This window comes from Colossoma macropomum, unplaced genomic scaffold, assembly GCF_904425465.1.
Source record: "Colossoma macropomum unplaced genomic scaffold, Colossoma_macropomum, whole genome shotgun sequence".
Classification (NCBI taxonomy): domain Eukaryota; kingdom Metazoa; phylum Chordata; class Actinopteri; order Characiformes; family Serrasalmidae; genus Colossoma; species Colossoma macropomum.
Window position 1 is genome coordinate 7,955,698 of NW_023494786.1, and position 14,606 is coordinate 7,970,303.

General features: G+C 39.4%; 1 protein-coding gene across 1 annotated transcript; it reads left to right on the top strand.

Annotated features, from left to right (window-relative positions):
• The first annotated feature begins 4,542 nt into the window (after positions 1–4,542).
• On the top strand, positions 4,543–14,325 carry flot2b (flotillin 2b). Its single transcript, XM_036559566.1, has 11 exons — positions 4,543–4,591; positions 5,392–5,473; positions 9,087–9,177; positions 9,961–10,084; positions 10,195–10,313; positions 10,573–10,686; positions 10,770–10,889; positions 11,785–11,999; positions 12,144–12,327; positions 12,456–12,605; positions 13,410–14,325. Exons 1-11 carry the CDS (start codon positions 4,543–4,545, stop codon positions 13,446–13,448), a joined length of 1,287 nt encoding a protein of 428 aa, XP_036415459.1. The 3' UTR covers positions 13,449–14,325.
• Positions 14,326–14,606: the final 281 nt, after the last annotated feature.

Below are 14,606 nucleotides of genomic sequence, written 5' to 3' on the forward strand. Positions count from 1 at the left end.
AATGTATGTAAATGTATTTAAATGTATTTTGAAATACATTTGAATATGTATGGAAGTCCTTGTCTAATGCAATTAATTATTTGGAATACCTTTTGAAATGAATGTGTATTCTAGTTTCTTAATTTAAAGTATTACCAAATGGGCCTTTAACATGACAAGAGCAAGTGTTACACTTTATATACTGTGAAAATGCAGTTTGATGGTTTGATATCTTGTTTATTTGAAATATATTTTGTGTTAACAATGTCTTACTGCATACATACATGGTTAATGCAAAGTATACAATGCAAAACACAGAAGTCATTTAGTTGTATCTGTAACCTTTGTTAAAACTACATACAACTGAAAAAAATATAATAACAAATAGAAATAAATGCATTTAAATATACATTTAACAAATATGTTTTTGACCTTTTTCATACATTGCAAAAATATATTTGACAAATACATTTTTAATATATTTTTTTCCATGTAGGACAAGTTGACCCTCCTATTATCTTTAATGCTAGAAAATGATTTACAGAAAATGATTACAATTGTTACCCAAATTTGTATCAGGTACTTTGTTTCTTGGGCAAGAAATATTTACTTAGAGATGTTAAACACTGAATGGGGTCAAATTAACCCCAAAGATAATAGGAGGGTTGTGGCCTTGATATATTAATTTGTGGCCACACCACCATGTAATCACCATGTTACCTTTGGGGCTCCATACATAAGAAAGATTTTGATGAACTTTTTTAGACTTTAAATATTTTCAGATGATAATAGTTTTACTCCTTTTTTATTTTCATTTGTTTTCTCAAGATCTTGAGTTATTTATATCATTATGATGACATAATGAGTGCTATCTTGATAACAGTGTTTTTTATGTCATAATAATGACATAAATATCTCAAGATCACAATGAAACGAATGAAAATAACTCGTGATCACAGACAGTGGAGTCAAAAAAAAAGCATATGAAGCCATGACCCTTTAGGGCTTTCAGACATATGCTGTGTCCGATCTTATTTTTCCCCTGATGTCAACTTACGACATTTCTGTGGATTTTTATACCAAGAACATTTTTGTTTTTACACAACGGATTCCAGGCTTCCAACCTTCTCAGATTACTTTCACCCATCCACTGTTCTTTTGGTTGCAGTGGCTCTCCTTTGAAAGTTAGTGAAGCACACTGATCTATACCAGGACACAATGCACCAGATATAACATAAAAGACATGTGGGATCATTCCATGAAAATTCTTTGTGAAAAACATGTTTTTGGGTCAGACTAGACTTGAGAATTTGTTGCTGGGAGCTCTGGGTTGTCTTATTATCATCACTGCAGTACCAATTCCCCTCCAGCTAAGGGATGAATGAAGTCTAATTGCAGAAACTGTCTTTTCACCACATGCACCTTTGAGCCAGTTCTGGTTATTGTCCTTGAGAAAGCTTCTTTGTTCCCCATCATTTTCATCCATAATGCATTTTGAAATAGTGGCTTTTTTTAGACATATGAATTAGAGGGCCCAGATAAAGGGAAAACATTTAATGGATTTCTTTAAACACAAGACTTCATGTCAACATTTTTAAACTTTCAAAGCTTACCATTCACTCACCAGTCCATACAGTCTATCCATCTATTTAAATCTATCAATCTAAACTGCAAAAACAGCCTGTTTGGATTTTTTTGTGATGTCAAGAAATTGCATTTAAATCAACCTTTGTATTTGGCCTGCAGCAGTTTAGCTCTTCCCCTTCACACTGAAGTCATAAGGAGTGTTTCAACCTGGGCTGCTTTTTGAATGAGGCAAAATACAGGACAGCCAATCAGAACAGAGCTCATTTACATACATCAGCCCTAAAACTGTGGGCATTAATATGGAGTTGGCTTCACTGCTGTTATAGCCTCCAGTCTTCTGGGAAGGCTTATCATAAGACTTTGCAGTGTGTTAGTAGGAATTTGTGCCCATTCAGTCAAAAGAGCATTTGTGAGGTCGGGAACCGATATTGGATGAGAGGGCCTGGCTCACAATCATCGTTCCAAGTCATCCCAAAGGTGTTCAGTGGGGTTGAGGTCAGGGCTCTGTGCAGGCCACTCGAGTTCCTCTACACCACACGCATCAAACCATGTCTTTATGGACCTCACTTTGTGCACTGGAGCACATCATCATCATCACTTTTATTTATATAGCACCTTTCCCATGCTCAAGGATGCTTTACAATCAAAGAACATGAACAGATTAAGCAGGAAGTACACAGGTAATAACAAAAGGACATTACAGGCATAATATTCAAGTACAAAAGGAGCACTGATAGCAAGTCTTTGACAGAGATTTAAATGAAGCTAGAGAGGAGGCATCCCGAATAGACTTGGGGAGAGTATTCCATAAATTAGGTCATTGAGGTCAAGTTACATCTTGGAACATGAAGAAGCCCTAAATTACTTGATAGAAGCTCAACCAGGTAATGAGGAGCCAGGCCGTGCAGAGTTTTATATGTAATAAGAAGAACTTTGTACTGAGCACAGTATGTAATAGGTAAACAGTGAAGGCTCTGAAGGATAGGGGTGATATGGTCAGCCTTCATCGAATAGGTGACAGTCCTACCAGTGGTATTCTGTACATACAATACCTATTGAGGGCCCTGAGGGAGGCCAGATAGGAGAACATTACAGTAGCCTAACCGAGAATGCTAAGCTGAGGGATGGCTGGAGACAAGCAATATTACGAAGATGCAAAAATGCTGTCTTAACTACAGAATTAATATGAAAGTCAAAGGAGAGTGTGTGGTCAAAGATAATTCAGAGATTGCAGACGTGGGCTGTACGTATTACCATAATCCCATGAATATTGATCCCAAGGACAGATGAACTACATATAAATCAATATCATAATCATAACAACTCAGTTTTGCTAGATTTCAGTTTTAAAAGGTTTATAATCATCCACGTGTTTATGTTGTGAATACAAAACAGATCTTTATGGCTTAAATCAGAGATGTTATGTTTGGCAAAAACTGAATACTGCATCCGAGCACAAGAACCTCATCCCAACTCTGAAACGTGGTGGTGGCAGTATCACGATTTGGTGCTGTTTTGCTGCCATTGGACCAAGACAGCTTGCCATCATTTGATGGAGCTATGAATTCTGGAAATGGGCATCCATAAGTGAACTTAACCTCAACAGAATGAGGGTTCTGCAGAAAGACAATGACCCTAAAAACATCAGTTAGTCTACAAAGAATGGTTGGTGCAGAAGAAACTTTGCATTTGGAATGGCTGAGTCAAAGTCCAGACCTTAATCCAGTAGAAATGTTGTGGCAGGACCTAAGGCATGGCATTTATGCAAGAAAGCCCACCAATATAACTGAGTTGAAGCAGTTCTAAAAAGAGGAATAGGCCAAGATTCCTCCAAGTCAGTGTGCAGGGCTGATCAACAGTTACAGGAACATTTTGGTTGAAGTCATTGCTGCTCAAAGGGGTCACATCAGCTACTGAAAGCAGAGGTTTGCATAATTTTACCAACAAAGACTTTCAACTGTCCACTCTATTAGACACTCCTACCTTGTTGGTCCACCTTGTAGATGCAAAGTCAGTCAAAGAGACAGTAGCTCATCTGTTGCTGCATAGTTTGTGTTGGTCACCCTGCAGTCCTTCATCAGCCCACAGGACGCTGTTGGCAGGATATTTTTTGGTGGACAATTCTCAGTCGAGCAGTGACACTGAGGTGTTTAAGAACTCCAGCAGCATGGCTGGGTCTGATCCACTCGTACCAGCGCAACACACACCAACACACCACCACCACGTCACTGCAGTGCTGAGAATGATCCACCACCCAAATATTACCTGCTCTGTGGTGGTCCTATGGGGATCCTGACCATTGAAGAACAGAATGAAAGGGAGCATACAGAGAAACAGATGGATTACAGTCTGTAATTGTAGAACTACAAAGTGCTCCTATTTGGTAAGTGGAGCTGATAAAATGGACAGTAAGTGTATAAACAAGGAGGTGGTTTTAATGTTATGGCTGATTGGTGTACATAAAACATACAAATACACTCAAAGCCATTACATGTGTAAATTTATGTGGATATATCAATTAAATAACAAAAACAGTCCATTAAATAACAAACAAACAAAAAAAACACGTGTCTAAATACTTGTTCCCCTCATTGTTATTACCAGTTATATACAGTTAGCTACAGTTACCCATATTCAGTTATCTAACCAAGTCCAATAAAATCACAGAGCTGCTTGGCAGCAACTGAGAGACTGTTCTGATATATCTGTATTTCTCATGAACAGAATTTAAGACCGTCTGTGCCCCCTCACCTATAATCTCTCTGTTCCCACCCTGAGTGCGGCTCGGTGGGCAGGGCTAGCCGTGTTGACAAACTAGGATGATGCCAATCGGTTCCTCATTGGGGCGGAGGCAGCCACTTGAGAGGAAACCAAACAAATTTGTGACCGGACAGGCAAGCTAAACGTAATTTCCGAGCACAGCACTAACAGTTCGTTTTGAGTAACGTTATTTATTAGTAAGCCACATATGCGAGTATGGGTAGCTGCTTGACCGTAGGACCGAATGAAGCCCTCGTTGTGTCAGGTATGTTAGCATGCTTGCTAGCTGGTTCATTTATTTGGCTAACGGGCTGCGCTAGCAGTCTCATCCTCAGCGTTATATTAAATGAGCAGATGAGCGTACAGTGTTCAGTCGGATTTCATATATCAGAAGCCTTTATCGGTACAGTTCATCTCCAGTAGTAGGTGAGCTGTGGCTGGCTAACATTTTCTATGAAGCAGATTCATTCTAATAATAATTCACGGCCAGGCAGCTCATAACGTTAGTCTGCCCAAGATGAGCTCAAGCTGCATGTAGCTTATTTGTCTTCATGTTTTCTATCATGTCGTGCATTCTCCCTCACTCACGACATTCATTTCCAGGGGTGGGCAGCTGACATTAGATAGGTCTCGACTGACACAAAAATGCCCTTTAAATGATTATGAATTCAGTGAACACGCTGTAGTATTAACTGGCGCTCAGTATCAGGCTTAGTTCAAACGTACGCGGCTGAAGTTGGTTTCCTATTCGCCAGATTCTTGTTCGAATTGTCCCGTTCCACCTTAAGTGGCAGAGCAGTTATATATAACTGCTGCACCATTTAAGGTGGAACGGGAAAATTCGAACAAGAAGCTGGCGGATAGGAAACCAACTTCAGCCCCGTTTTAAACGTTCTGTGCTTTGGTTCTGTCAATAGCAATTTGCAGTCTCACAGTTTATGATACGGGGCATTTAATGTAAGACTTTCTCTGTGAACGTTGCTCTGAGTGGTAAACTATATTTTTATGACTGGCTAAGTAGTTTGAGCACGTCTGAATTACAGTCGTGGCTCTCATCTCTTCTAGGTGGCTGTAGTGGTTCAGATGAGAAGACCTATGTGGTGGGCGGATGGGCCTGGGCATGGTGGTTCCTGTCGGACACACAAAGGTAAGGTTTTGTTGATGATTTTTCTCGTGAACTGGGGGTATTTCACAAAGCAGCACTTCTCAATAAGCTGGATAACATAAGCTACATTTAAAAACTGCATTCTTGCCTAAAATTTGCATTTAATATGTTGTTTGTCATGTTATGTAATATTTTGTAGTGCAGCATTACATCCTTCAGCCTCATCAGTTTGTGTGCTTTTTGTTTGTTCATCCATCCTTGTTCTCTCCCTAAAATACCCAGCATGCATTACACAAATACGTCATAATTGGGAATCCCAGGCCACCCAAGCCCGATGCAGATAACGAAATGCACTGACTTAGAGTCCAATAAATACAGATGTTATTTATATTCAGCTTCCCAGCAGTAACATAATAGCTGTCTGGCTTCGTTTAGCATTCACCAGTTAGCAGAACCAGGATAAAAAACATTTGGAACAGCCTGTCCTCATTCCATCCACACAAGTTGTTCACACATTTTTCCCACCTTCAAAATACATCATCTAAATGGGGTTTCCTAGTCTTCAAAACAGAAAATCATGCTCTTGGGACTATTGTAGCACCACTGTAGGAAGTGAGTAAGGATGTTTACAAGAGATGCAGCCATGGTGACATTTTTCATGAGTGTCCCTTTAATTTATCTGGCTAGCCATTCATCAAAACAAGAAAAGGATTATACCATAATAGACAACCTACTGTATTTCTTTACTTGTTTCAATATTATTTAGTTTATTTAGTTCATAAATGTTGTTAAATGAATAAATACACATGCTCTATAGTATCTTTAAAGGGAAACTCTGTAGTCCTATATTCATTACCATGCTAACTACATCTATCATTAAGTTTACTAGAGAGCACTTATTTTACCCATACACTGTAGCTTCATGCGCTCGTAGGAACTCCCTGCTGAGGGGAAGTTGATTTATTTATGTCTCTCTGGGATGCCATGCTGGTGGTGGATGAGTAAAGAGGGGTTCAGACAGCCTGGGCTGAGGTGTGTCACGTGCAGAAATGCTTAACATAGCAGCAGCGGCACGCTAACTTGTTGAACACTCAGGTAGATAACTGTGCTGACAGCACCAGACACAGCCAGTTGTTTTGTATTGCTCATTTTTGTGTAGGCGTAGATGTTGAGATACACCTACGAGACAGTAACATGGTTGGATGCATGGCTTCTCCAGGCTGGTGTTAGAAAGATACAGCAAACATGACATCTTGTATTTACTAGAGGTACAACAATTCTAGCCTTTGTGTGCATATTTGTTGATACCACTATTTTGAATTGATTTGAGTTACAGCTAAACGTTTAATAGATCAAATTAAGCTGGTTTGTCAGCCGTGCTGTGCTATCCTCACATGATAACCTGTAGGAGGAATCCAGTTTCTCAGTGCATAAACATGGTGCATGGGTGTTTTGTGCATTATGGAAAATGGCCTCGCTAAGTGTGACAAATCATTACCATGTCTTTATTAGGGCTGGGGTTTTTCCATGCATACTGCCAAACCTTGGAACAGTGTAGCATGAATAAACCTCCTCATGGTCCCCATATATGTCAAAAGATACAAAAAAATAGTAATGAGGAATGATCTTACCTCAGTCTGCAGAAAATGTTTAGGTGCTAATTAAAGTGTTCTATGGATGTAGGTACTATAATACACATATACTGGTTTTGTGACAAACACAGGGTTACTGGAAAGGACTCATCCTTCCATACAGAAAATAACTGACAATTTCTCCGTGTCTCCAGCTGTATATGTGTTAAATTCTGTAAACATGTCTTTGGACTGTAATGTCAGTTGTCTTTTACATATTCAAATTTACTTTGCTAAAAGCATATCATGTTATTATGGTCAAAGCTAGGGATGCACCGATATGGGAAATGTGGGCCAACATCCGGTATTTTTCTTGTGTGTATCTGTCAATATGGAAATATCAGTGTTTATGTATTATATATAACGTTAATATAAATCCACCTGTATTAGCATTACAAAGAAATCTAACACTTATTTGTATGGGGTTACAAATGCAGTAAAGTGAATATAACAGATATTTTAGAGCAGCAGCCCAGCGTCGCCTAAACATTCGGCTCTTCCAAAGTACAACTAATACATCATCAAGGATCAGTCAAATCTAAACTACTTGACGCTGATATTGATTTTTAAGCAATTATCTATTCTGATGTCATTGCGCGTCCCTAGTTAAAGCCGCAAGTTCCTTCTAAGATGTGGTTAAATCAGCTCTCCAAGTGGGTACCTCTGGGATACTGAGCATACAACTTGCCTCATACTCATAATTTACAAGAATCTGGTCTGGTCCCTTTTACTGTCTTACTTCAAGAATGTCTACAGCAAGTGTAATAGAAACCTTAAAATCTAAATAGCTGGATAATTATTTAGATTCCATGGTTTCTGTTATCTAGATCATTTAAAACGATACCAAGAATCTGCTATTACCTTTCACAATCATTCATTCCAAGTATACACCCAAAGTACTGTACTGTTTAAAATGGTGTCTGAATCGGACTTAACATTGATTGATAGCTGGGGATTAAAGGATTTTTTCAAAACGTCTGCATAACTAAATGTTTAAGATGTAAACAAAGTTGTTTGGAGTGGTTTGATGTGAAATGCTCCATTCTAGAGTCACTATTGTTCACAGCCTGGGTAATGGGAACCAGACCTCCAAAGGGTTTAATGCCTGGAAAAACTCTTCCATACAAACATGCTGCCTGATGCCTGAGACACTTTTTATAATGAAGTTTTGCTATTGAAGCATAGAGGTACATGTAAGGTGTTGTAAAGCAACATAGTACATAAAGAAAAGTTTTTTTTTAACCCATCAACGTTACATATAAAAACTACATTACATATAAACTGAAGACGTGTGTAGATGTAGGTTTTGGATAGTAAATAAAACTATTCATTATATTTGGTTTGTAGACATTGTTAGTTGATAAGTTTCTCTACAATGAAATTGTAGTATATAGAAATTTTGAGTTTGTCTCTGTTACACTTACTTTTGGAAAACAGTGTTTCTTTTTAGTATTATTTATTGATGGTACACATCACCTAGTTCAGTGTGAGCTTAGAGGGATCCTACTCTCTTTAGTATTTATTTGATTATGTAAAAAAAATCTCTGAACATCCAGTTTATGACTTGTATCTAGCTCACTCTGCAGCAGTCTGATCTGATTATGTTTTAGAAACCAGCCTCTGTATTTTGTCAGTGGAGTGCCACGTCTCATTATGTGCTTCTGCGCCTTTAACAATATGACTTGTTATGCTCTAATGTCATATTTATTGTCAAATCACTTTTAGGCTTTACAGATTTAAAGTGCTCTGCTATAAACAGCAGTAGTATGTATTCCTCTGACTAAGAGTAAGGATCTCTCTAACAGTGTAAACCCCTATGATTGTTTGTACTGGGGTAAACATAATTGTTTTGTCTAACAACATTGCACACGTTTTCCATGAATTCCTCTGATATTTAGGGAGCAGGGACAGGCCACTGAACTACTGCACCTGTATAAAATATTAAATATGAAGTTGTTTTTTTTATCTTCATAAATTGGTTGTAATGAATTTTAATTGATTCGTTGTAATGACTTTTCTCATAGAATCACACTGGAGATTATGACTTTACAACCTAAGTGTGAAGGTGTGGAAACGGCTGAAGGAGTCGCCATTACAGTCACCGGGGTGGCTCAGGTAAACAGACTTTAAACAGTGCTATTTTACAGTGTATTACGTTTCTATTACCATTCACATAATTTAAGTACATGTGTAAAGCACACTGCCATTGGGCTCTGGAGTGATGAATCACACTTCACCATCTGGCAGTCTGATTAACAAATCTGGGTTTAGCAGATGCCAGGAGAACTCTACCTGCCGGAATGCCTAGTGCCAAATGTAAAGTTTGGTGGAGGAGGTATAATGGTCTGTTTACGTGGTTTAATCTGGGCCCCTTGGTTCCAGTGAAAAGAAATCATAAGGCTACAACATACAGTGGTACTTTACAGAACTGTGCATATCTAACTTTGTGGCAACAGGTTATAGAAGCCCATTTCACTTTGTGGTCAAACATGACCATCCCCCCCCCCACACACACAAAGTGAGGTCCATAAACACATGGTTTGTGGAGTTTGGAGCGTGGAAGAACTTAACTGGCCTGCACAGAGCCCTGACCGCAACTCCTTTTGAAAATACTGGAATGACCTATCAAACCCAACATCAGCACCCAGCATAAATCTAGCAAAAAGCCTTCCCAGAAAAGCGGACACTGTTCTAACAGCAAAGGGGGACTACCTTGGTTTTGAAATGAGATGCTCAACAAGTATATATGGGTGTAATATTGAAGGGTTCACATACTTCTGGCTGTGCATCGTATATTTGTATATATTAGATTCAGTCTTTTTTCTGTTTATAAATGATTAACTGTTTTTAGTTCTTATGTTAACAATTTTAACATCCTAAAACCTGCATTTTGATTAGGTGAAGGTTATGACTGACCAGGACTTGCTGGCTATTGCTTGTGAGCAGTTTTTGGGGAAATCCGTGATGGAAATCAAGGCTGTGGTCCTACAAACCCTGGAAGGGCATTTACGCTCAATTTTAGGTGAAAACATTGCAAAGTACAAATAGTCATTATGCTCACACTTTTCCCATACTTTGACGTTTGTCACTTTTGTCGATGCACTCTTCAGCTTGTTTCTCACCACTTCACAGGCACACTGACAGTAGAGCAGATCTACCAGGACAGGGACCAGTTTGCCCAGCTGGTGCGTGAGGTGGCCGCCCCTGACGTGGGCCGAATGGGCATCGAGATCCTCAGCTTCACTATTAAAGTAAGCACTGCAGTGAAGATTTGACCTGGTCACTTGAAGCAAAATCAAACACAACTGCGTCCTGGGGATTTCTCTTATTTTCTTCCCTGTATTATTATTGATCTTTGTTTTTGATCTGCTCGAGGTTCTGTGTGACACTTCTGCTATAGATTGCAGTGGAAAAGAACATGAGAAATGAATACACAGATTTCAGTCTCAAAATTAAATTTCAATGAAGATCATCTGAAAGATGTTGATGAGTGTTGTTTGTTCCTGGTAGGACGTGTACGATAAACTGGACTATTTGAGCTCTCTGGGGAAAACGCAGACGGCCGCTGTGCAGAGGGATGCAGCCATTGGCGTGGCTGAGGCAGAAAGAGATGCCGGGATAAAAGTAAGATGCCTCCAACTGCAGCTCCTTCTTTATTAGATTACACCAGTCATTAAGTTACATGCTTTTCCATTCACTCTGCCCAGGAAGCAGAGTGCAAGAAAGAAATGATGGATGTCACATTCTTGGCTGACACCAGAATGGCAGACTCCAAGCGACAGTTGGAGCTACAGAAAGCTGCCTTCAACCAGGAAGTGAACACCAAGGTCAGGTTAAATCCTTTGCTGTTCCCCATATTGCTGTAGTGTGGTTGGACTCTTGTAAGCGATTATCCATTGATTTATATACTGTGAAAGGTAATTTACAGTATACAGCAATTACAGTTCAGGCACTTGAATATAGGGATATTCAGACAGTACTATTTGCAGTTGTTCTACAGGCAAAATTATATCTGGAAACAAACTATAAGTGGGTGTGGCTTAATTGGTGTGAGGTCTTGGAAATGGGTGTAAACAGTACTGTGCAAAAGGCAGTCATGAAAATTATTTCAGCAGTTTATATAACATTGGAATAAATTCCAGTAACACAAATACAGTTAAAATAACAAGAATTTCTTGTTTTTTAAAAAGCGGATATCTTGGTTAGAAGAATAGTAGGTTTGGTTCTTGAATTCGAAAACATAAATTTTGAAAAAATTGGTGGAATTTCCCTTTCAATTCTATCAGGCACACATTTCATTTAATATAATGAAGGATTAATTAGCTAAAGCAGGTATTGGTAACTGCAAATGCTGGGCGGTTTGGAAATGATTACAGACATTCATAACAATGAATAACATTGTTTTGTTTCTTTGTATTTATTCAGTTGTTGATGTTTTTTTTAAACAAACAAATGCTTACCGCCCAGATAAGCTTTACATATCCTTTTATCAGATTCCTATAAGATTTTTGCACAGTACTGTATTTACTGACCAGAAACCATACAACTGGTAGAAAGAAAGTTTAATTATGGTGATAATAATAATACCTATAGTAATAGTAACCGATAATGTCAATAACAAATGTGCCAGATTTCATAAAAGGCTAAAAATGCATAGTTGTGGAAAACCCTTATTAGAATGTCTCCTGATCATATCGCGCATTGTTATATATGCCTGAGCAGAAAGCAGAGGCCCAGCTGGCTTATGAGCTGCAAGCAGCTAAGGAGCAGCAGAAGATCCGTCTGGAGGAGGTCGAGATTGAAGTGGTGCAGAGGAAGAAGCAAATCGTCATTGAGGAGAAAGAGATCGATAGGACAGAGAAGGAGCTGGTTGCTACAGTCAAACGGCCCGCCGAGGCTGAAGCTTACAAGATGGAGCAGCTGGCTGAGGGCCAGAAGTACGTTCACTTTGACCAAACGCTCCAGAGAGATTCTTCGGGCTCTTGCTGCAAGCAAATGCTCTTTTTGTGTTTCTCCAGCTAGAGATAGATCAGAGTGGCATTGATTGAAATGAATGATGAAGTGGTTCTTCCCTTCAAAAGGATGAAGAAGGTGCTGACTGCGCAGGCCGAGGCAGAGAAAATTCGGAAGGTCGGGGAGGCGGAGGCCAGATCTATTGAGGCGGTGGGCAAAGCCGAGGCAGAGAGGATGAGGCTGAAGGCGGAAGCTTACCAGCAGTACGGAGAGGCTGCCAAGACTGCTCTGGTTCTGGAAGCGCTGCCAAAGGTGAAGGAACGGTTTTGGAATTTTGTCAGAAACTGTATTAGAAGTCTGCTGCTCAATTTGGTCAGAAAAACAGAAGCTCTGAAGTTGGGTGTCAAGTGCTCATCTCTGGTCTCTGTGCCTACTCACAGATTGCTGGCAAGGTTTCTGCCCCTCTGTCCAGGACCAATGAGATTGTGATACTGAGTGGAGAAGGCAGCCGGGTGACGGGTGAAGTGAATCGTCTGCTGGCTGAGCTGCCTGTGTCTGTCAACGCGCTCACAGGCGTGGATCTGTCCAAGGTAGGCAGGGGTGCATCTGAGCCTTAACCCTTAGGCCAGCAGTGTACTTCAAACAATTAAAGAGCTAAACAAAATCCAACTACTGCCGAACACGCTGTTGTAAATATACTTAAAAAGTACATCTCCCAGCTAGAGGCTCCATACTGAGATGCAGGCAACCATGTGACACCATGTGGGCCAGTCACAGTCAGGGGGTGGTCCCAGAACAAACAACATGGTTATTAGGAGTTCAGCATGGTGATTAGTGCACACTGCACTGCATGATCTAAAAGTACTGTAACGTTCTGGCTAAAACGTTGTTGCTTTGCTTCTAAATTGTTTTATAAGCATACTGCTGGTTTTAGAGGTCTCTAGTTATTACACAAGTTTACATTATGTATTTTGTGTGTGACATAGTTACATAATTTTATTTACAGTCTATATGGACATGTACTGCACATCCACTTTTTTCAATGTCAAAAAATGATGAAAACATGGCCAAAAATGTGTGGTTTTTCATGGTTTTCTCTTCAGAATTTTCCTTGTTTCACTGTGAAATATTTAAAGTTTAGGGGGGAGCTAAGTTGGGGGGAGCTAATGGGGTTTAAACTCCAATGTGAAAGAGAACCATCATTCAAACTGCAGTGCTTTCATTGCTGTTAATTTTCCTGTTTTCACTGTGGTGCTACTTCATGACTAATAGCCCTCTAAACCCCACAAGTCCCTTAAGTGTAGAGGATTAAGAGCCTTGTGAAGCTTTGATGGACTAGGGACAGCATATGCGTGCATCTAAATGTAAAATTTAAACGTTGTCCTCTTTAACAGATCCCTCTGCTGCAGAAGATGACCAATGCTGAAGCTTGAGACAAATCAGTTCTCTTTTCCTGCCGGTATGTTTTATGCACTCACTAAGAATGCCTTCGGAACACTTGAACTTATTTAAGAAGAAAAAAAACAAAAAAAGTAAGTTAAAAAGAAGAAAACAAGTGGATTTTTTATACCTCTGGTGCCTTAATATTTTATAGGACCAGAATATTTGCATGTACTGCTGCTCCTCCTGTACTGTTCATGGTTGAGTTTATTTTTTACTTTCAGTTATGAATGAATGGACATATTACGGTGCGTCTTGGAAGATACTGACATACAATCTTTTTTTTTCACTTTGGCGTTGTATTTTATAAGCATGTGAACCCATCGTCATATTTCCAAAGTCATGCTTTTTGCTTGATTATGTCTGTGACACTACATAAACACTACAATATCTGTTAAAACTGTGAGTTAGCTTTAGATTACAATTACTATTGTTACCGTCCACTACAAGTTATAGGACTGTTTTTCTGGTAAACACTAGCTGCCGATGTTGTAAAATAACGGGCAGTTTCCTGGACAGGGATTAACCCCATTCAGAATGCTGGTGTCCAGGACTTTAATCCTTGTCTAGGAAACTGACTCAGCGCTGACAACTCTTGCCGTTATTCAGGAAATATGGAAATCGCTATTCACACGGAAGGATCTATAGTAGCGTGTAGCATTTTAGGGCAGTGAATTCTCTGGTGATAACATTGCCTTATGGGTAATTTCCATTGTCCTCTTAGATCAACCAAGTGCTACTTTCATGTGATGCATGATTACTTTCAGCTTTTATAGGTAGGTGGATAAACAAACAAACAGACTTCAAAAACAAGGTCAGATATTTCTGCATGGAATTTTTTCATAGTTCATGCTCATGTTTTTACCTGTTCTGTCTACATGAATGGATTTTGAATTTTTTAGGGTCAGTGCACTATTTTTGAAGTGAGTTTTAACATTTTCAGCTTTAGAATACAAAGTGGAGGTGGCTCAGTGGGTTAGCTTTGCCTCTAGCCACCGTCACCATGCCCTTGTGCAAAGTTCCTAGACACGGGCACGGCAACATGTTACTCCAAACGCCGCTACCTCTTGCCTTCTTAACCCCTTGAACAATAGGCTTATAATTATTATTATTCAGTACCTACTAGGACACTAATATGTAAGTCATGTTGC